This window comes from Acaromyces ingoldii, assembly GCF_003144295.1.
Source record: "Acaromyces ingoldii strain MCA 4198 unplaced genomic scaffold FA10scaffold_2, whole genome shotgun sequence".
NCBI lineage: Eukaryota > Fungi > Basidiomycota > Exobasidiomycetes > Exobasidiales > Cryptobasidiaceae > Acaromyces > Acaromyces ingoldii.
Window position 1 is genome coordinate 2,929,831 of NW_020290248.1, and position 19,350 is coordinate 2,949,180.

Consider the following 19,350-nt stretch of genomic DNA (forward strand, 5'->3'; position numbering starts at 1 on the left):
CTTTTCCTGTAGAATGACTACTTCTTGAGGACTGGCTACAGTATGATGAAGACGGAAGAAACTACGTTTTGGATTGGGATTTTTTTTTGGTGAAGATGCTGAAACGAGCTTGCGAATTGTAGGAGTAAGCCACAGATGCGTGCTGTAGATTCCTTTTCGTGCTGTGCTATGAGTTGATTCCGATTATTGGCTCCGTGTATGATGCTTGCTAATAGGGAGTAAAAGAAGAGAAGGCGGTGAGAGGCCGAAGCTGATGGTCAGCACTCACATAGTGCGACTACTGTGACATTCCTTGGCGGCGATGACGCTCGAGATCCTTTTCTGCCAAGGCCTGCGCGACGTTCCTTGCCAGACGGCCGTATGAGGAGGGTCTGTTGGCTTTGTCGTTGTTAGGAACTCCCCACTTCTCCAGCTCCCTGTGAGCGGCACCGCCCGGTGCGAGATATGGGACCAAGTCGGCCTCACTCAAGTTGCGGCTCGCCTTGCGTTTGACCTGCTGCTGGTCACCAGATTGAACACTACTGCGGCTGGAAAGCGGGGAAAGCGGGGAAGTTGGCCAATTTAGGCTTGCCCGTTGGTAATTGCTGACGGGTGCGGAGGAGACGTATGGGTCGAGATCCGTCGTATGGGGATAGCAAAACACCTCATGGCCGGCTTCGAGGCCCCGCTGCCCGTCTTTGTGGAACTGAAGGATCTGCCCAAGCGCATTCGGTGACATCTGCTCAGGAAAACTGGCTCGATGAGTTGCATAGGCAAGCTGTGCCGCTTCTGGTAGATAGTGTTGCGAGACAGCCGATCCCGACCCCGGTGCACCGTCACCGATGGACATGGCCACTTCGTTCATAGTCCTGAGAAGATCTAATGTATCGCGAGCGGTGCTCAACAGATCGATGCGCTGTGCGACCGTGAAGCTCGAAGAGTTGCTGCAGGCAAGTAATAGCCGGTCCATTGCTTCCCGCAACGGCTTCAGCTCGTTTGCCGCCCGGACAGCAAGGCAGACGATCTCCTTCGTACGGATCCAAAGCAGATAGCGAAGCTTGGGGTCCATGTCGGGGGGAGCCAGACGTACCATGCTCGTCGTCAGCTCAACGACCTTGGCTGGACTCTTGAGTTGTGCACCACCGTTCGTGAGAAGATAAACAAGCTGTTGAAGTTCGGCGGGCGTGAAAAACACGCAATCGCAATCGTCTCGTGAGCTCGATGCCGTGCGAGACGGAAATATTTCGTCTAGCAAGTCGCTGTAGGTAGTGAGGATGAGGCACACTGGTCGACCCAGGAGCCTGGTGTTGTTGCGATGACGGACAAGGCGCATGGCTTCCTCCTTTCCTCTGCACTCGATGAAGCAGCAGTTAGCCGTCTTGCCTGTTTGCAGATCAACAGGTACATGAATCGCCTGAGCCACCAAGTCGGGATCTGGTAAGATTTCGTCAGCTTCGTCCGAAAGCCATGCGACGACATGATTGTGGGCAACCGTCCAGGGAATGTTATCTACACGAACGACGAACGTTCCCTGATACGTCTCAACACCAGCGCGGTCTTTGCTTCTAGCTCCACCCTCAGTTTTGCTCTGCTTGCGAGGAGAACGTCGGCGCCGGTGCCACTGCTGATCCCTTCCACCCCGGTTCTGATCGACGTAGTCGCGGGCAAAGAAAGGTGCATCTTCAGCGAGGAGATGGTCAGACGAAGTCGGTACCACGAGATTGTGGTCCAGGTCTACCACCCTTGCCGCGGCATCGGACGAACTGATGTTGGTCTTGAGTGGGTCCATAAAACCCTTTCGCGTCTTTTTCGGGGAGCTGGAGCAAATTACAGGAGCTCTGTCTGCTATGACTTTCGACGACAGAATAGCGGGGCTAGCCAGGCCAGTTTCGGCATCTCGAGTCTGCTAAAGATGAGCGCACATAAGAGAATAGGCCGAGCCGATAAAGTACTCACGATGGAAGGGGAAGTAGAGGCGAGGTGACTCTCAAAGCTCGAGGATGATCTTGTGGCGCTGCTGGGCGTCGACTGAAGTGACATCCTCTTTTCTTTCTCATGATCGGGTGTCTCGGGGCGAGTCTGGCCGGGAGACTCATCGATCCGAAAGAGTCCTCCGCGTATCTCAGAGAGCTGGCGGCGGTGATCCTTGTGCAATGTGATACCAGAAACTGGTTGGTGGCAGGCGGCACATGTGTGAGGACGGGGAGGCGTAGCCGTGACTTGATTGAGTCCAGATTGGCAGCAGACAGAACATGCTTGATGGCCACAAGGCTCAATGGTCGTAAGACGCTTTGCCACACCACCACAGAGATCACATGGTAGAGTATCGCTGGCGTAACGCCGTCCCGAGGGCGAAGAGCGTTGATACTCGAGCGCTGCGCCGATACTGGCCAGGCTCGTCTTGGGTACATCGGGCAGACTGCTTTTAGAAATTTGTAAAGGCCTCCTGACCGTACCTTGAATGAGTTCTTGAAAGGCTTCACATTGCTCTTCGGAGAGCCTGGTGGTGATGGTGTCGGCATGGCGGCGTTTTGCCAAGCTAGGTGCCTTTTCGGCCTCGTCGTTTTCTGCCTGCTGACGTAGATGGCGTGGCTCCGCTGCTATGGTCATGCGACGCAGGGAAGCGAAAGAGACGGCGGCTTGATTTGGACAATCGTTTTGACGCTGGTGCTGAGAAGATAGGCCCGAGCTCGGGAGAGCAGCACTAAAGACAGGTGTGGTGGGCCCAAACACGTCTGAAGAGACCGAAAGTGGGTATTGATAAGCATCAGAGCCGGTCCTCGGCCGGACACTGGCCGGTGCTGGTCGCTTCGCTCCTACAGGCTTATTGACCGAGAGCTCGGATTCTTCCCTGTCGTGGCCAAGAAAAGGGAGCACTCCGTCCGTTGTTGTGAGAAATATGTCGTCCTCCTCAGTGCCATCATCACTAAATTCGGCATTCTTGTCAGATGGAGCGAAGCTAGCGATCGAAGTGTCAAATGTCTCGTGCCCAGTGACATGGTTGAAGTCAAAAAGAGTGTTGATGGTTGTTTCGAAGGATGCAGTGATGTCGCCGTCGTCATCCCGGATCGAGCGATTCGAAGATTGGCTGGTTTCGTACCTCTCCCTCTCCTGGCGTCGAGACCCCTTCGAGCTATCTTGAGATCCATCGTCAGGCTTGTTCAGCTCGCTTTTGAACATAGGCTTGCCCATACTGTCCACGGCCGATGCAGGTCGAGTCGAAGCCACGGTGGGAGCAGCATTGACCTGTACGGTTAATCTACGGCCAATCTCGCGGATCGATCTCTGATGGCTGTCGCTGATCTGAGCTTCTGAGCTCCGTTGCACCTGCTGTTGCGGATGCTGAAGCTGATAGTCGTGGTGGTGGTGGTGGTGGAGGAAAGAAGCGGTCCTCTCCAAATGATGTGCGTGGGCCGAGTGTCGCAAAGCTTTGGTGCTAGGAGCTGCCAAGGTACTAGCTCGAGGCCTGCCTCCTGTAAAGACTGACAGTTTTCTTTCGTCGGCCTTCAGGGGTGAAACCCTCACAAGAGCAGTATTCTCTTGACGAGCAGTCGAAGCAACCTTGTCGTTCGTACTTTCAAGATGGCAGGTGACGGTCGCAACGGTAATATTGGCAGAGAGAATGCGACTCCTCCTCAACAAAGATGGCGAGTCTTCGGTGTCAAGAGTCAGCGCTCAGAAAGGGGCAATGATACGTTTGCAGGGCGAACATCTCACCGTTGGCCGAAGCTTCGCTGGGCGAAACGTCAGGCTGCTCTGAGTCTCCCACAAGGTCGCCCAGCCCTTCGACAACATGAGCACGTCCATGCTCACTAACTTCCCCTTTGCCAGCCGGCACTTCGATCTTGTACAATCTTGCCTCGCTACGGGACCGGGCACGCGCTCGGGCTGCCTGTATCTCGTCGGAGCCGGGGGAGACAACTGCGGTGGCGAATGAAGGATTGGAGTCTATTCCAAAGGTACGATTGACCGGTGTCGTTGGGTTGGTGGAAGGGCTGCTTGGTTCTCTAGGTGGTACCAAGCCAAGGGAAAGCTCCTTTGGGGGCTGAATTGGCCGCTTCATTCTTATCTGAAGGCCAGTGAAGACTGAAGAGGGCCAAGAGGAATATGGATCCGGAAAGAGATTTGAAGGAGGAAGGGAGGGGAGAATAGTACCTGTGAGGATGTGAGAAGGTGACAGAGGGAAATTGTGTGGGTGACAAGAAGGGATGGAAGAGGGAAAGGTCTTTGATGAGCTCGTTCTGATGGTGTTGTCTGGATGAGATATGATGTTCGCTTCGCCTCAGCAGGAAGTGAGAGAACCAAGCTCAATGGAATGGGGGACGGTCGCACCTAGCTGTGCGGGCAAAGAGAAACCAGTAAGAATCACCTGGCAAGACCGCTGGCAGACAATCTGCTTCGTGGCTTGAAATTTTGGCCTCGATTGGAGTATATCAACGCAGGCACAGTGCCAACAAATCGTCGTTCTCAATCTGCGACGCTGCCTGCTGATGCATACATGTTACCCTACGCACCTAGCCTGCTGAAATGGCTACGATTTGCCTTTGACTTGGTAACACTAGCTTGGACGTTGTCACAGACCACACCGTTGATTTCCTTAGGAGCGCTCTTCTACAGTCACTTGGGCTGGTGACGTGATGTCGAGGAGGGGATGACCTTGAGAGAAGAGAAAGTCGGAATCTACTGCGCACTACTCCTCCTTGTCCAGCTTCTGACAGTGATGAAGTGCCCGCAACAGACCACACCGCACTCCTGTCTAGCCTTCCAGCAGCTAGGGGAAGGATGTCACTTTTCCTTGCCTACACTAGCTTTCGGTCGAAAGCCTCAGTGCGAGCCGGTCAGCGTGAGCCAGTAGGCGCCAAAATTTAATGTTACGCGGAGAGCAACACATCAAAAGCAGAGTGGAGCACAGAGTCACGTGTCTATTTGGCTTGTAGGACACGCGGCCGTCTTGGGTCGGTCCTGCTCTCGATTGCTACCATCGCCACAGCACATCGATCCTCGTAACGACGACGATTCTGTGCAACGATGGCGACAACAGCAGTGGCACCGCCATCGCAAGTGGCGACGAACAGCAGCCAGGCGAACCAAGGCGTTGCATCTCAGGCCTTGGGCATCCAGAGCTTCTACCAGAACAAGATTCAGGCTTATGAGCTCCTCATCAATGAACGTACGCAGAACCTGCGACGTCTCGAGGCTCAGAGGAATACCCTGAACGCGCGGGTCAGACTGCTGAGGGAAGAGCTGCAGCTTCTGCAGGAGCCTGGCAGCTACGTCGGAGAAGTTGTCAAGGTGATGGGAAAGAAGAAGGTCCTCGTCAAGGTTCAACCAGAGGGGAAATATGGTGAGGGTCTGGCGCGCATACCAGCAAAGGGAAGAGACTGCTGACGGCACATCTGCCATTGCAGTTGTCGACTTTGCGCAGGACATTGATGTGACGTCGCTCACGCCCTCGCTTAGGGTCGCTCTACGATCTGACTCATACACCCTGCACAAGATCCTCCCAAACAAGATCGACCCCCTCGTCTCGCTCATGATGGTTGAAAAGGTGCCAGACTCGACCTACGAAATGGTCGGAGGTCTCGATCGCCAGATCAAAGAGATCAAGGAAGTTATTGAGCTTCCCGTGAAGCATCCGGAGTTGTTTGAGAGTCTAGGCATTGCACAGCCGAAGGGTGTCCTTCTCTACGGTCCGCCCGGCACTGGAAAGACTCTTCTGGCGAGAGCCGTGGCGCATCATACCGACTGCCGCTTCATCAGAGTCAGTGGCTCCGAGCTCGTACAAAAGTACATCGGCGAGGGAAGTCGGTGAGTCATCCTTCCAGATTTGTGAGCTCGATTGGTCAGTCAACACTGACTCCCTTTCACTCAGAATGGTTCGTGAGCTTTTCGTGATGGCCCGAGAGCACGCTCCGTCGATCATCTTCATGGACGAGATTGACAGCATTGGCTCGTCTCGTGGCGAGAGTGGCAGTGGCGGCGGCGACTCCGAAGTGCAGAGGACGATGCTCGAGCTCCTGAACCAGCTCGACGGCTTCGAGGGTACCAAGAACATCAAAGTCATCATGGCAACAAACCGAATCGACATCTTGGACAGTGCGCTTCTGCGACCGGGACGCATCGATCGGAAAATCGAGTTCCCACCTCCAGGACCGGAGGCCCGCGTCTCGATTCTTCGCATTCACTCGCGGAAGATGTCGCTGCAGCGAGGCATCAACCTTAGGGCACTGGCAGAGAAGATGGGACAATGCTCGGGCGCAGAGGTTCGCGGCATCTGCACAGAGGCCGGCATGTATGCGCTCAGAGAGAGGAGGCAGCACGTCAGTCAGGAAGACTTTGAGCTGGCCGTCAGCAAGGTCCTCCGTCGCCAGCAAGATGGCTCCACATCAGTCAACAAGCTCTTCACCTGATCCTCATGTCGCCTTTCCCCTTTTTCTTCTTGCGTGTAAATCATATAGCATTCACTCGATCGGCGAGAGGACTGTCTCGCAGTTGCCATGCGGGCTGGTAGGTTGTCATGGACCGGTTTAAGAGGAAGCGGGCGTCAAGAGACTCTTGAGTGCCTCTGTCAAGTTGCCCTCGTTCTGAGTCAGTGCCCTTTCGGCCTCGTGTTTGGGTATCAAAAGGTCCCTCGTCTGTGAGAATGAGGTAGCGTCATCAGCTCTCTTTGTGTATACGTGCAAGAAACGTTGCAGGCACTCACAATCAACTCGACATCATCCTTGTTGAGCTTGACGCTTCCCGCTGCCGGCTTCGCAGCAGCTCCAGCACCTGCACCTGCACCTGCACCTGCACCAGTGCCAGCGGGGGCAGGCGGCTTGAACGTGGCGGGCCGATCAAAGCAGATGCTCCGGACGGCCGCCTCCATTCTTCCCCTCTCAAACGTGTATCCCCCTTCGCCATCGGCCCAGTCCTGGATCACTTCCCGCGCCGCACCCGCACCCGCAGCCGGTGTCGTGCCGGCGGATTTACCCTTGCTCGACGCAGCTCCTGACATCCTGCCCGTCGAACTCTTTGTTGAAGCTCTTCCGGTTTGTGAACCCCAGTGTCGTGGGAGATGGAGGTTAAAGGGAGAGGGGCAGCGTCCGCCGTCGTCGTCGCGGTGCAACACTTTCTTCCAATGCTCGCATGTCACGTGCATGCGCTCAATGAAAGCCATCAAAGATAGGCAGGATGTGGTATAGATCATTGAAAGGTGCTACTGATATTGTACAGAGTGATGATGGACCCTGGGTCTGTTGTGTTGTGATGACAAGTAATGTTACATGTTGTGTTATGAGCGCAATAAGGCTAGGACAGAGCCTCTTCATCGGCCTTGCGAATGGCTTCTTCGACGCGCCTTCGCTCGGCCTCTCGCATCCTCTCCAGAGTAGCGCTTTCAAAGTCGACTGCAGCGCCGCTGTTGCCCTGAGAAGTGTGAGGTGCAGAAGCCGGGCTGTTGAGGGAGGACGTAGTGAATGAAAACTTGGGAGGCGCAGCGTTGTTGTTGTCGCCGCTGTTGACGGCCGATTTCGAAGAGGCCATCATGCGACCGAGAATGTCATCTTCATCGGCCTTGCCGTTGCTCTGCACGGGATCGCCTCTGGTTGCGTCGGATCCCACTTTCACATCCGGTGATGCTTCACTACTTGCTTGGCCTGAAAGGAGCCCTCGCTGTCGGAGCCAAGTAATCCTCGCTGGCTCGCCTGGCATTGACCCCTGCGGCGGCGGCTGAGCAACTCCGCCTGCCTCTTGTTCATGCTTGCCCTTTGCTACGCCCGCTGCCCAGCCAATCCACACATCTTGCAGGCATTTGGCCTCGCCAGTTGGCGTGCCAGCCCGAAGCTGGCTGCCTGCCCGCACGGCCGCAAAGGCGGCATCGAGCGTTTTGAAGGTGGCGTGCGCCGACGCTTCGCTGGCCATCTTGCCCGACTTGCGCATTTTAGGAGCATTGGCCAGCAGCGAATCAAGTGGGCCAAAGCGTACTTGCAGAGCCTGTGCCAATCTCGACTCGAGCCCGCCTCCGCCTTCGCCTTCTCGGCAGAGATCGACGTACTGCTCCGAGGGGAACTTTACTGTGACAGTCAGGTCAAGGGGCCCTGCGAGAAGAAAAACGAGAGTTCGTCAGCAAGGTCTCCAGGCTGGAATTATCGAGACAGGAACAAGCTCACCTAGTGCTGGCTCACTTTCTCGAAGCTCTTGTTGCCTCTTTTGCTCCTCGAGCATCGCTATCCGCTCCCGTTCTTCCTCTTGCTTCCGCTCTCTTCTCGGTCCTTCCTCTTCTTGCCTCATCTTTCTCTCCTTTTCCTCTCTTAATCTTCTCCCTTCTTCCCTAAGCTTCTCAAGCGTCCTCTGCATGTCCCTCTGCGCATCCCCCTGCTTCTTTCGCTTCACCCTGTCCTCCTCCTCCCGCCGCTCCAGTTCGTCGGCCATCTCCTTGCGCTTGCCTTCGTATGCGCTCCGCCGCTCCTTTCGCGCACGGTCGACTTTCTGTCTCTCTGCGGCTGCGAGCCGAGTAGCCGGATCCATGAGGACCTCATAGGCAAGCTTCATCTCCTGGAAGCGCGCCACCGCCACGGCCGGCTCCACGTCGCGCGCCTTGTCCGGGTGCAGGGACAGACTGAGCTTGTGGTAGGCCTTCTTGATCTCGGCATCCGTCGCATCGGGCGACACGCCCAGGATGCCAAAGTAGTCCTCGCTCGAGTCCGTCGTCATCTTGTCAGCACCTCCTGGCGGGGCGGATGATGGTGAGATAGGAGGGAAGTTCAAACTGAGATTGAGATGGATGAAACTAGAAAAAAAAGTTAGAAACTAAAAATAAGAACGAAAAAGTCGACGCCGTTATTGATCCGGGTTGAGCAACCGGTTAGGGCACTCGCTGCTCCTGATTGTGGATGGAACAGCGCTTTCTTTTGCGAAGGTAAAGGAGAGGATTGCCTTTTCTTTGTCACATCCGCACACCCGCGGTCCCAATCCGCAGCATGCCTGAGCATCGTTGAAGGGAGAGTTGTCCACCCACTCGTCCATAATACGGCAGTGCGGGAGCGCATCACTTCTCCGCAACGAAGAATGGTAGACCCCCGACAATCTGAGCAAACACAGCCAAAGAAGTGCGTATCGATTGAGCAGTAAAAAGCAAAAGAAACGAGGTATAGAAGCAGAGACACTTCAGAAGAGGTAGAAGGCGACCGCGGCAACGAGAGAGGCGCTGGTGAGAGCCACGGAGCCAAAGGGCAGAGCGCTCGCACCGTTGCTGTTGCTCGACGAGCTGGTACTAGTTTGTCCGCTGGATGACTGCGAGGTGGACGAAGCGCCGCTGCCGGAGGTGGTCGTAGCAGTGCCTGCGGCTTGCCGGGAGCTAGCGTCGGAGACAATGCCGGCAAAGACGGAAGAGGCCAGCGACGAGGCCAGCGACGAGCTGCCGCCGTGCTGTGCGGCAAAGTCAGAGACGACGCTCGACTCAATCGATGTCGTCATGGCCTCGTAGTCGGACAGCGCAGAAGAGTCTGTCAGCAGCTTGCCCACAGCATCGTAGTAGGAGCTGAGGTCCGCGTTTGCGGCCGAGTTGGCCAAGACGGAGCTCAAGACGAAGGGGTCGAGCTGCCTGCGTTGCATGTCCTGTCGAAGCAAGGCTCTCGCGAGTCAGTGTGCCGTGGGGCCTCTTGTCAAAAACCACTCATGTAACTCACAGGCCTGGCAGCTGCGGGGGTGGGCAGCGGACCGGCTGCTGCCACCATCTCCATGGCAGCGAGGGCGGCAACAAAGGCCAGCGACAGTTGGGAGGTCGTCGTCTTCATTTGGGCGGGAAGCTGTCTGAGGAGCGAGAGGATTCGAAAGTGAAGGTGGATGATTGTCTAGTGATGATGGGTTTCGATTTCCCCCGGATCTTTTCTCAGCTTCTTATACTCTGTTCGTGCTTCTTTTTTTTTCCCGCTCGGGGAAGCAGTAGCAGCCAAACTGCACGAAGATCTCGAATTCATCTTTCCGGCAGCTTCGGGGAGGAAACTCGCCCGAAGTGCAGCCCTGCACTTGTGACCTTTTCCGGCGGACGATTTTTCAAAGTTTCAGGGTGGAGACGTCAAAATTTTCGGGCAAGCCTAGTCGAGATCAGCAAACCGCTTCCGGCTGTTCCTGAGCAGACAAAGAAATGAAAAATTTGGCTACCCAATGGGCTCGAGCTTAGTATTGTTACAACAGGAAGCGAATCGGTGGCTAAGAGAGAAGAAGCTGTGCTTTTCAGAGCAAGATGTCTCGTCGGTAGTGACTGTAGGGCGTGGGCTAGTTGTCGGGACATACATCAGCAAAGGGCCTCGCAAGCTTTTCCCGGAGTGGGGGACGACTCACCAGCTGATCGCAACATGCTTTGGCGGGGACGAAGACGACGCTCCTCGCCTGTGCTCGGTTGATGTACTTTGTCTTCACCGGTCGCAAATCTTGGCTTCGCGCTCGTTGTCCTGCTTTGAAGAGGTTGCTCCACACTTGATCACAACCAAGCATCGAGAGCCTAGCTGATGCTTTACGGAGGCAAACGGAAAGAACGAGGATCTCCCGCTCCACAGGCTTGGTCCAGGTATGCTCCAGCTCTTCGCACTCGAGTGCTCCGCCGTCGAGCAACAGCGCAAAGTGCGCCTTGCTGCAGTCGGGGTCCTCCTCGTCAGGGCATGATGGTGCAAGTGCGAGTGGTGAAACGAGCGGCCGAGATCCTTCGTCGGCCGTGTGCTTCAATTGCGGCCGATGCGAATGTACCAACACTCCATCTCTCGCCCTCCACAATGTCTTGATGATGGCTTTACTCTTCAGGTCCACCGTCCAATATGGGTATGACGGCCCGTCGCGGCGGTAATTCCACTTTTCGTGGTTGCGGCACAGGGTAATTTCGATGTAGACGTCTTCTTGCTCGAGGAGCCCCTTGTCGACCTTGATTTGGCCTGCGAGGAGATGATATTGATGGTCATCAGCAAGAGAGAGCAGGCAGACAGAAACATGGTGTTGGGCTCACCCTGCAGGAAAGAGTCACGAGTGACAGTGAGCGGCTTCTCCAGATCCAGCTCCAGGGCTGTTGTGGGAGCCGTTGATGTGGAAGCGTTGTTGAAAAGGTCAGCCGGGGGGACAGGCATCGTGCAAAGCTTTCCTCTCCTGAATGGTGGCCTGATATCTCGAGAGAGAGTGTCTGAATGTCGCATTCATCTCCGAGAAGCTTATATACCTCCTCATGGCTCCATATCACTATCAGTTCTACTGTCGGACAACAATTGCCAGTCCGTGGTCCGTGGCCCAGCTTCGAGAGTAGTGTTGTGACTACGCCCGATCTTTCGGACGTCGGTCTTCGCTGTCCTTATATTCTTGAATGGAACAAACTTAAATTTTCTCTATTCAGACTTGAATGCAATAATAAAATCCGCGGTAATGCAAATTTGAATGCACGCCGTAAGATCGGACCTCAAGGCTCGGTGCAACGGACTTCAGTCCCCTCGGTCGCCCGTCCTCTCTGCCTTCCTCTCCTCCCCATCGGCTCACGAATGTACAGCTGAGAGGACTCGTTTTCAGATAGGACCGGAAACCTCTCCATAGGTCTGCTTGCGGCGCTGCTAGTAGTTGTAGCAGCAGCAGCCGAAGCTGTAGTATTTGTAGCGGCAGTAGCAGTAGCAGCATAAGAAAGGATGCCGCGAGTGCTTCCCCCGGCCACCGAGACGCGGCTCATATCGTGTCGCGCGTGTCGGGAAAGCAAGGTCAAGTGTTCCTTTGCGCCCGGTGACGGACCTCAGCAGCCCTGTCGACGATGCGCTCGCAAAGGATTCGAATGCGAGAGGAGGATCAGCAAGCGCCATTTCGTGCCAAAGGACCTCCGGGGCGTGCGCACACCTCCCACAATATCTTCCACGCCCTCATCTCCTCGACAATCGCCCCAGCGCAAGTCACCGCCACCATCGTCACGGTCACGAACGAGCTTCAAGGCCTCGGCCCCTTCCGCGTCACCCCATTCGAATGCCGCAACCACGATCGCGTCGGCAACGACGCCGGCCACACCAGTCACGGACCCTGGTCTTCCGTCACTGTCAAACCCATTCAAGCTGCTGTTTCAAGCGTCGAACGAAGTCGAGCAGCAAACAATGTTCTCGGTTGCCAACTCACCAGCATCGCGTGCCCAGCAGGCCTCTTCGACGTCGATGGCGCAAGCGGTCGAGGCGAGCGACTTGGCGCGATGGCGAACCTTGTTCTCTGCTGGGCTCTACCAGCCTCGGTACGAGCCCGTGGCTGACTATAGCCCGGTCACCGTTGGCATCGTGACGCAGAGCCAAGCCAGCACTCTCTTTTGCGCCTTTCGTGACAAGATCGATACCCTTCTCGACCCGGACCTGCACACCTTTGACTATGTCTCTCGACACCCCTTTCTTTCGACGACAATCTACCTCATCGCAGCGAGGATGGAGGCGGCCGAGGAGCTCATTACACAGAGCGATGCGCTCAGTGAGGACCTCGAGAACCACCTCTTTCATGGCATAATGCCGGCCATCATCCGCAAAGGCTTTCGGTCTACGGAGATCGTTTTGGGCCTTTGCCTGAACTCGTGCTTCTTTACCTCCGACCAGTACATCTACGACGACCGCTCTTGGCAGCTCATTGGCCAGGCAATTCGCATCGCCACGGAGCTCGATCTCAACTCGCGCATCATCAGCAAAGCCATTGGCTCAGTCGATGAGCGGGTCCAGCGCCACTACCGGGCACAGGAAAGGTAAGCTTGGGATGACGCATAGTCTGCGCCCTTTTCCCATCTTGGATGCTGACATGTGCCACTTCTCTTACTTGCGCAGAACATGGGTCAATGTTTGGCTTGCAGAGAGATCGCTGGCGCTGGGGGCAGGTCGACGGCCCTGTCTGACGACAGAGGGCGTGATTGAAGACCTCGTGGATTGGCACAAGAGCCCGCTCAAGATCAAGGGCGACACCGCCATGGTGGCCCACGTCAACTTGAGGAGGCTCTACTGGAGTTGTCGAAGCATGTTCAACCGGTTGTCGGCCAAGCAGCCACCGCCTAATCAAGGCCTCTGCAGAGAGGACCTCGACTTCTTCCTGGCCAAGGTCGAGGATGAGCTCAAGGCTTGGTACGACAGCTGGAACGATGCCAAGACAGACATGGACCGCACCCACCGTCTCAAGCGTACGTACTTCTTTCTTCTGCGATCAAGTCTATTGCGCTGACTCCACCGAGACTGATCATTGATGCTAGTCTACTGTTCCCACGTCAAGGTCTTGCTCTTCTCTATGCCTCTCCAGAGCAGCTCTGGCGACATTCGCACCGTCTCACCAGCCATCTGCGGCCTATACGAAGCCACGCTCAGCTATCTCACACAACTGAATACGGCCGACGTCAACAAACTCCGCTTTAGCCACAATTCCATCTTCATGATTGGGACCTATGTCGCAGTCATGGCCATCAAGCTTACCTCGCTGCATAATCAATTCGCATGGATCGACGTCGAGCGATTGATCAAGCAGGCTGAGGGTGTCGCCATCCTCTTTATGAAGGCCGGCTACCGCAAGTCCAAAAGTCGAAGGAAAGCAGTAGCGTGCCACTTCGGTGCCTATCTCGAATGGCTGCTCCGACGATATGGCATGCGGGAGCACCTTCACGCCCTCGCTCGGTATCGCGAGCTGCATGATCAGGAGATGTATGCTCAGCATGAACCTTCGACCTTGACGGAAGACTCCCAGCAACGGCAGCAGCAGATGTCCCCGCAAGCCGAGGCAGGAAAGCACAATCCTTACTTCGACGTGGGAGAGGGCGATGCTCGGCGAGGCGCTATTCCATCAGCGGAACAAGCTGCTGCCGCCACTGTAGCCTCCAACCAAGATGCGCCCTTCCTCCTCTCGCCTTCGTCTGTCTTTTTTGGATTGAGTCCGAACTACCAAAGCAGCGCATCGTCAGCTTCGGCTTCGGCGCCTAATACCACAAACAACGGGACGCGTTCAGCCACATCTTCTGCTGCCTCTTCATTCCTGTCGGACAGCTCTTTCAGTGCCGGCTCTCCCTGCGCTCCAGTCACGGCAGCCGGCTTCACCAATGGGCAGAATTACAGCGAAGTGTGGGGCGACCAGGTGGCCTTTTCGGCTGATTTTGACGTCTTGTCCTGGGCCCAACGCTTTCTCTCTGAAGGCTCGTCGTGAGCTCTCTCCTTTGTATTCTAGTTCATGCTTCATCAACACCAAATGCTCTGTTTTCATCACCCACTTTACTTCAGCCCATGTCATGGCAGCTCTAACATAAGAGTAAGGCCCTTGCGCTAGAGCGTCTTCGACCAGAGTGCAAAGCGGTTCAGCTGTATGATCTCTCGAGGATAGATTTTCAGATTTAAACGACGCCTGCACGAGCCTCGCTTTTTTTTTAGCTTGGTCAAAAATCGGGAGTGGTACTCTCATCGGAATCCAACTCGTCATGCGTGCTTATTTCCGGTCTTTCTTGAGGACTCACGATTTGGACAACGTTCCCACGGATCTATTGACAGCAACAAGAGCATCCGTCCTGCGAATTATAAAGAACGGCTCTCGACCCCAGGACGAGTGACCCATTAATTGTCCCCACACTTGTCTTCAACCCTGTGACCAGTCACAGACAAGCCCAGCATGGCGAGCGTCTTCATCTACGTCAGTAAGAAGCCCTCGATGAGCCTCGAGGACTTCAAGGCGTATTACGAGACCAAGCACGTCCCCCTCCTTCACAAGCTAATTTTCAGTCACAGCGACGCTTCTCCTGTGCTTTACTATGCACGCAACTACCATGATCGTCGTGCCAACCTCGTCGACCCCATTGCAGCAGCGGGACAGGGCCAGAAGGAATACCTCGACTTCGACTGCCTCTCAATTCTGAAGTTCAAGACGCTTGAAGATGTACAAAAGACAATGGCCATCTACCAGGAGCCGGAAGTCTCGAGGGTGATCACAGATGACGAGGAGCAGTTTGCGGATCGCAGTTTGCTCAAGATGTTCATTGTCGAAGAGTGCGTGTCCTAGAGGATAGAAATTGCAAGGACTCGGCTCTGCTTCTACGAAATCTGCCTTGCTTCCATCCCATCCTTGTTGATGCTGTCGCTGCACCACTTCCATGTCTTCTCGACCATGTCTTCCCGAAGCCACTGCTCATATACTGTCCCGAATCGAGCCCATGGAACGATGTGTGCATCGTGGAGCTTGTCTGCAAGCTGCTCTTCCGTGTCTGTGCGCTGAGCCATGCCAGCAAAGAGCTGATTGATGGCGCTGTATTCTGGCGGCCAGAGGAGCAGCTTGAAGACGAGCCTTTCGAGCAACCCTGTTGCGCTGTCGCGCTGGTCTGACGTGCCAAAATTTCCAGGATGCACGCTGCAGACAATGATGCCTCGACTGCGCCAGAGCTGAGAGAGCTTGCGTGTTAAATGAAGATTGCCCACCTTGGATCGCGCATACAGTTCGTCGAGCGAGAATTTTTCGTCCAGAGCAGAGTCCGAGGGGTTCCAATTCCCTTGGAGGGCGACCGGCGTGTTGAGAAAGTAGGCGGAACTGGACGTGATGACGACGCGCGTGGTACCTCTTGGTGACCTTTGCACAGACTGGACCAAGTGATCCTCGAGAAGCGTAATGAGGTAGTAATGGCCCAAGACGTTGACGCCAAAGTGGGCCTCGTGGCCTTGCTTCGTCTTGGTGCGCACCTCGTGCACCCCAGCACTCGCAAAGAGGACATCAACTCTATCGACCAGCTGCTTGATCTGCTCGACTGCCAGCTTGATCGAATGTAGATCTGCCAGATCGCATTCGATGAGCTTGAGCGAACCCCTGTTGTCGTCTCCTAGCTCCTTTTGCAAGTTGCCGAACGCCTCCTCGCTCTTCTTGCGATTTCTGCAGAGCCCAAGTACTGTAGCACCACGCCTGAGGAGAGGGCCAAGGCTGACATAGCCGATGCCAGCATTGGCACCCGTCACGAGGATGATTCTACCCGTTTGGTCAGGCATATCAACGTCGGGCTGCCATCGCGACCGCTGCCCCGGGAAAAATCCGCCATTTGTGCACCACTGTCGGGGGTTACTAAGAAACATCTTCGCTCCCATTTGGGTAGCAGGAGGAAGAAAGGTTATGACGGTGAACACCGCGAGCTTTAAGTGGTCTCAGGAAAGTCGGTGGCGCGTCTCGCAGCCGCAATCGCCGTTCATCTCCGCGGTTGGTAAGAACGCCAGGCAGGACTAGCGATGGAGCTGTTGCCACATCTGTCCTCTCGCCATTATTACATGGGGACGACTTTGACACCGCACTCGAGCGCATGGTTCTTCAGCAGACGAAGATCTGGACGACCATGAGATCTCGACCTAGAGGTATTCTGGAAGGAATGGAAGCACGGCACATTTTAGAAGCTAGTCCTTGACGTAAGGACACGTCGAAGAATTGGCTCGGCCTTCCGGCTTGCGCACAGGCCAACTCACTGCCTCTGCCGTGCCCGTGCAGGCGCAGCGGACGAAGCAAGGCACGACCTCGCTTACCCCTTCGCACGGATCGCCTCTTTTCTACGATCTTCCTCACTCTTCACCAGCGCCACAACATCTTCCCTGCTACAATCTCCCCCCTTTCATCACGAATACCTTCGCAGCAATCAGAAAATGGTGAGGACAGACGGTGTCCATAATTTAGAATCACTGCAAGCTGACGCAAATGATTCAATTAGGACCAGCTCATGAACGCCGGCAAGCAGTTCCTCGCCAACCAGGGCGGTGGAGACAACCAGCAGCAGCAGCAGCAACAGGGCGGCGGCGGCGGCAACCAGGGCTTCGACATTGGCTCGGTGCAGTCGCTCATCTCGAACGCTCAGAACCACGGCAACGGTCAGCAGCAGGACGCTTCACTGTTCAACAGCGCCGCTTCGTTCCTCAAGAACAACCAGGGCAACATGGACGGCAACATCGACGAGAACACGCTTCTCCAGCACCACGACAAGGTCCAGAACTCGAACGAGACGGCCCACTCGAGCGAGATCGGCAACGCTGCTGCGCTGGGCGCCATCAAGAACGTCCTCGGCGGATCCGGTGGCGGCGGCCAGGGTGGAGGTGACTTCCAGTCGAAGCTCATCGGAGCGGCCATGTCGCAGGCCGGCCAGCTCTTTGACCAGAAGCAGCAGAACGGCCAGGCCTCTGGCGACAAGCAGGACGCCATGCAGACGGCCGGACAGGCAGTCATGAAGCTCCTGATCAAGAACCAGGTCTCGGGCATGATCGGCGGCGGCCAATCGGGTGGCCTCGGCTCGCTGGCAAAGCTGCTCATGTAGATCGGCATCTCATTGGAAATGTCATTCAAGATGAAGTGACGACAACGATGTTGATGGTGTTTATCTAGGATGACTCTGATGATGGATGATGTAGATTGAATCTGGTATTGATGACAGTAGGGATGACTATTTTATGGTATGCTCCCAGGCTGCGTCTCATGTAAGTGGTGTACGATGGCCTACGTCAGCTTGGTCCACTTTGTGTCCCTCCTCGTCGTCAGATAGACGTCGGTCTCTGCATTTGGTCCCCCCACCCAAGCGCCCCTCTGCGTCGGCGACAGGTTGGAGACTCGGTACTTCTGTCCGACGACAAAGGCATTTTTGCCGCCCTGCATCTTGTCGACGTCCCAGACATGCAGAAGCAGGCTCCTCCTGCACGCCGACCTTTTTTCGCTTAGGCCCTGACCAAGCTCCACAGGCGGCTTCCTTGTCTCTTCAGAACCTCCACCACTTTCGAGCTTGATTGCCACATCGCAGGGCTGCACGTCCCTGAAGCGGATGAGGCGAAAGCTCCTGACCTTGCGAGGTGGACAGATCTTGTCCGTCTCCTGCTCCATCTCGTACTCGTGTAGATGGATGGCACGGCGGTAGCGCTCGTGTGCCAAGGACGTAAGGGTTGGAATCGTGTGAGGCACTTTGACGTAGCTCGCAGGCGTCGAAGACTCGAGCATCGCGTCCAGGATTCCCTCGCACTCCTCTGCGCTCGCTGAAAGTGACGTACATGAGATGGGACAGGCAAATGGAAAGACTGAAGGAAAGATGACTCACCAGACACCATAATCTTGTCCTCAAACGACTCGAGCTCGTCCTCGAGGATCCGGACGACCCTCTCTAATTTGCTCAGATCTTCCCCCATCTCGCGCGCTACAGCGTGCTTAGCTTTCTCCCTGTCCTCCATCCACTTCGCTTCTAGCGCTCTCTCATCTTCCTCGTTGTGGGCGTCGCTGAGCCCATCATTCCTTTTCAACATATGTTCCTCGATGTATGCCATCGGGTAGATACGCGTTGCGACGAGATCCATCATCGGTACGAGGCCACCATCGGCATTGAGGGAGCGGATCGTCGAGACGAACGGGTGCTTTGTAAAACCCAGCCGTGCGTCCCACCTGGCCAACTTGCTACCATTGCCTGTGATGCACAGCGAGGAGCTATTGAAAGCATCGAGAACGTCCTTTGCTTCCGAGATAGAATCAAGCTGCCAGAAATTTGTTAGCCGAATGAGGACTCAGTCAGCAAGTCATTGCGACGACCCACCCTGGCGCCAAAGATGGCGAGTTTGGAACCTCTCTTGATCTTGCCACGCTGAATGGCCCTCAAGATAGGCTCATCAAAGGTAGACTTGATGATATACCATCCGTCGGTGAGCTCCAATGGTGTCATCTCCAGGGATGGCTTCCCTTCGTTTCCTTTATCGTCTATCTCTGACTCAAATAAAAGCGGTCGGGGCACCTTATAGACACACAGAACCATCGGACGCCCAGCTGCCGAGTCACGCTCTTGGATTCGCTTGATGGCCGATCGATGAGCACGATTGATCTCACGTTCGTAACTGCAAGCTGGAGATTAGCATCTCGGAGGACCTCGCAGCGCCCTGAGTCCAGACTCACCGGTATTTCATCTGTCTGCACACCTCCATCCAGCTGAAACGCCATCCTTCGTCGGGCGAGGAACGTACCAAGGCTGCCAGCTTCCAAAGGATGAGCCTATAGTGGTTGTCGACCCATCGCTTTCCCACCTCTACAGTGCCGAGCGAATCGAGCATCTTGCACAAAGCTTTCTGGCCTTTGGGTGCCCCGAGGTCCTCGAAGTGAAATCTTGCCGGGTCGTCTTGGCCGTTCAGAATCATCTTGAATTCTTCGGGAGAGTTGGCGTCTCTCATCCACGCCGAAAGGCCCTTGTCCTCGGGTGAGAGCGGATACTCTCTCATGCTTTTGCGAGGCTCATTGCAATGGAGAGCAAAGACGGGCCTATAATCGGGTAAACCAAAGGGTGCAAGGCGAGCCTGAGACGAGGAGCCGACTCGATTGGCACCAGATTCATCGACAATGGAGGCGTGCGGCCTGGAGTTGGCCAGAGGCACGGCGAAGCGATTCGTCGCAGCAAGACGCGAG

At 55.5% G+C, this 19,350-nt stretch overlaps 11 protein-coding genes across 11 annotated transcripts; 4 read left to right on the forward strand and 7 right to left on the reverse strand.

Moving 5' to 3' along the window:
* Positions 1-277: 277 nt before the first annotated feature.
* FA10DRAFT_278840 (hypothetical protein) lies at positions 278-3,786 on the reverse strand (the record flags this gene model as incomplete). Its single annotated transcript, XM_025523494.1, has 4 exons — positions 278-1,882; positions 1,936-2,147; positions 2,436-3,321; positions 3,697-3,786. 4 exons carry the CDS (start codon positions 3,784-3,786, stop codon positions 278-280), a joined length of 2,793 nt encoding a protein of 930 aa, XP_025379439.1.
* Positions 3,787-4,979: 1,193 nt separating this feature from the next.
* On the forward strand, positions 4,980-6,490 carry FA10DRAFT_266035 (endopeptidase). Its single transcript, XM_025521321.1, has 3 exons — positions 4,980-5,323; positions 5,388-5,787; positions 5,852-6,490. Exons 1-3 carry the CDS (start codon positions 5,008-5,010, stop codon positions 6,387-6,389), a joined length of 1,254 nt encoding a protein of 417 aa, XP_025379440.1. The 5' UTR covers positions 4,980-5,007; the 3' UTR covers positions 6,390-6,490.
* Positions 6,411-7,056, reverse strand: FA10DRAFT_266036 (hypothetical protein). Its single transcript, XM_025521322.1, has 2 exons — positions 6,683-7,056; positions 6,411-6,614 (listed from the first exon to the last, which is right to left on the reverse strand). Exons 1-2 carry the CDS (start codon positions 6,974-6,976, stop codon positions 6,507-6,509), a joined length of 402 nt encoding a protein of 133 aa, XP_025379441.1. The 5' UTR covers positions 6,977-7,056; the 3' UTR covers positions 6,411-6,506.
* Positions 7,057-7,216: 160 nt separating this feature from the next.
* FA10DRAFT_87536 (DnaJ-domain-containing protein) lies at positions 7,217-9,122 on the reverse strand. Its single transcript, XM_025525750.1, has 2 exons — positions 8,130-9,122; positions 7,217-8,057 (listed from the first exon to the last, which is right to left on the reverse strand). The coding sequence occupies exons 1-2, from the start codon at positions 8,671-8,673 to the stop codon at positions 7,270-7,272; spliced, it is 1,332 nt and encodes a 443-aa protein (XP_025379442.1). The 5' UTR covers positions 8,674-9,122; the 3' UTR covers positions 7,217-7,269.
* A 4-nt stretch (positions 9,123-9,126) lies between these two features.
* On the reverse strand, positions 9,127-9,755 carry FA10DRAFT_259471 (hypothetical protein; the record flags this gene model as incomplete). The annotated part of the gene is made up of 2 exons (XM_025519972.1): positions 9,127-9,576; positions 9,648-9,755. 2 exons carry the CDS (start codon positions 9,753-9,755, stop codon positions 9,127-9,129), a joined length of 558 nt encoding a protein of 185 aa, XP_025379443.1.
* Positions 9,756-10,135: 380 nt separating this feature from the next.
* FA10DRAFT_266038 (hypothetical protein) lies at positions 10,136-11,087 on the reverse strand. The gene is made up of 3 exons (XM_025521323.1): positions 10,958-11,087; positions 10,303-10,886; positions 10,136-10,236 (listed from the first exon to the last, which is right to left on the reverse strand). Exons 1-3 carry the CDS (start codon positions 11,073-11,075, stop codon positions 10,195-10,197), a joined length of 744 nt encoding a protein of 247 aa, XP_025379444.1. The 5' UTR covers positions 11,076-11,087; the 3' UTR covers positions 10,136-10,194.
* Positions 11,088-11,443: 356 nt separating this feature from the next.
* FA10DRAFT_278844 (hypothetical protein) lies at positions 11,444-14,124 on the forward strand (the record flags this gene model as incomplete). The annotated part of the gene is made up of 3 exons (XM_025523495.1): positions 11,444-12,691; positions 12,771-13,117; positions 13,187-14,124. The coding sequence occupies exons 1-3, from the start codon at positions 11,619-11,621 to the stop codon at positions 14,122-14,124; spliced, it is 2,358 nt and encodes a 785-aa protein (XP_025379445.1). The 5' UTR covers positions 11,444-11,618.
* Positions 14,125-14,446: 322 nt separating this feature from the next.
* FA10DRAFT_266040 (hypothetical protein) lies at positions 14,447-15,128 on the forward strand. Its single transcript, XM_025521324.1, has one exon. It carries the CDS (start codon positions 14,581-14,583, stop codon positions 14,965-14,967), a length of 387 nt encoding a protein of 128 aa, XP_025379446.1. The 5' UTR covers positions 14,447-14,580; the 3' UTR covers positions 14,968-15,128.
* Positions 14,759-16,318, reverse strand: FA10DRAFT_266041 (NAD-P-binding protein). The gene has a single exon (XM_025521325.1). The coding sequence runs from the start codon at positions 15,936-15,938 to the stop codon at positions 15,000-15,002; it is 939 nt and encodes a 312-aa protein (XP_025379447.1). The 5' UTR covers positions 15,939-16,318; the 3' UTR covers positions 14,759-14,999.
* An 87-nt stretch (positions 16,319-16,405) lies between these two features.
* On the forward strand, positions 16,406-17,627 carry FA10DRAFT_300761 (hypothetical protein). Its single transcript, XM_025524887.1, has 2 exons — positions 16,406-16,580; positions 16,643-17,627. The coding sequence occupies exons 1-2, from the start codon at positions 16,578-16,580 to the stop codon at positions 17,237-17,239; spliced, it is 600 nt and encodes a 199-aa protein (XP_025379448.1). The 5' UTR covers positions 16,406-16,577; the 3' UTR covers positions 17,240-17,627.
* On the reverse strand, positions 17,437-18,514 carry FA10DRAFT_87645 (hypothetical protein). The gene has a single exon (XM_025525752.1). The coding sequence runs from the start codon at positions 18,261-18,263 to the stop codon at positions 17,634-17,636; it is 630 nt and encodes a 209-aa protein (XP_025379449.1). The 5' UTR covers positions 18,264-18,514; the 3' UTR covers positions 17,437-17,633.
* Positions 18,515-19,350: the final 836 nt, after the last annotated feature.

Coding starts and splice junctions, on each gene's coding strand:
- FA10DRAFT_266035 (XM_025521321.1), top strand. CDS start 5,008: ATGGCGACAACAGCAGTGGCACCGCCATCGCAAGTGGCGACGAACAGC. Junction 5,324..5,387: donor TCAACCAGAGGGGAAATATG/GTGAGGGTCTGG, acceptor CTGCCATTGCAG/TTGTCGACTTTGCGCAGGAC. Junction 5,788..5,851: donor TACATCGGCGAGGGAAGTCG/GTGAGTCATCCT, acceptor CCTTTCACTCAG/AATGGTTCGTGAGCTTTTCG.
- FA10DRAFT_266036 (XM_025521322.1), bottom strand. CDS start 6,976: ATGTCAGGAGCTGCGTCGAGCAAGGGTAAATCCGCCGGCACGACACCG. Junction 6,615..6,682: donor AGGATGATGTCGAGTTGATT/GTGAGTGCCTGC, acceptor TCATTCTCACAG/ACGAGGGACCTTTTGATACC.
- FA10DRAFT_87536 (XM_025525750.1), bottom strand. CDS start 8,673: ATGACGACGGACTCGAGCGAGGACTACTTTGGCATCCTGGGCGTGTCG. Junction 8,058..8,129: donor AGAAAGTGAGCCAGCACTAG/GTGAGCTTGTTC, acceptor TTCTTCTCGCAG/GGCCCCTTGACCTGACTGTC.
- FA10DRAFT_266038 (XM_025521323.1), bottom strand. CDS start 11,075: ATGCCTGTCCCCCCGGCTGACCTTTTCAACAACGCTTCCACATCAACG. Junction 10,887..10,957: donor TCGTGACTCTTTCCTGCAGG/GTGAGCCCAACA, acceptor ATCTCCTCGCAG/GCCAAATCAAGGTCGACAAG. Junction 10,237..10,302: donor AAGCATGTTGCGATCAGCTG/GTGAGTCGTCCC, acceptor CCCGACAACTAG/CCCACGCCCTACAGTCACTA.
- FA10DRAFT_266040 (XM_025521324.1), top strand. CDS start 14,581: ATGGCGAGCGTCTTCATCTACGTCAGTAAGAAGCCCTCGATGAGCCTC.
- FA10DRAFT_266041 (XM_025521325.1), bottom strand. CDS start 15,938: ATGCCTGACCAAACGGGTAGAATCATCCTCGTGACGGGTGCCAATGCT.
- FA10DRAFT_87645 (XM_025525752.1), bottom strand. CDS start 18,263: ATGATGGATCTCGTCGCAACGCGTATCTACCCGATGGCATACATCGAG.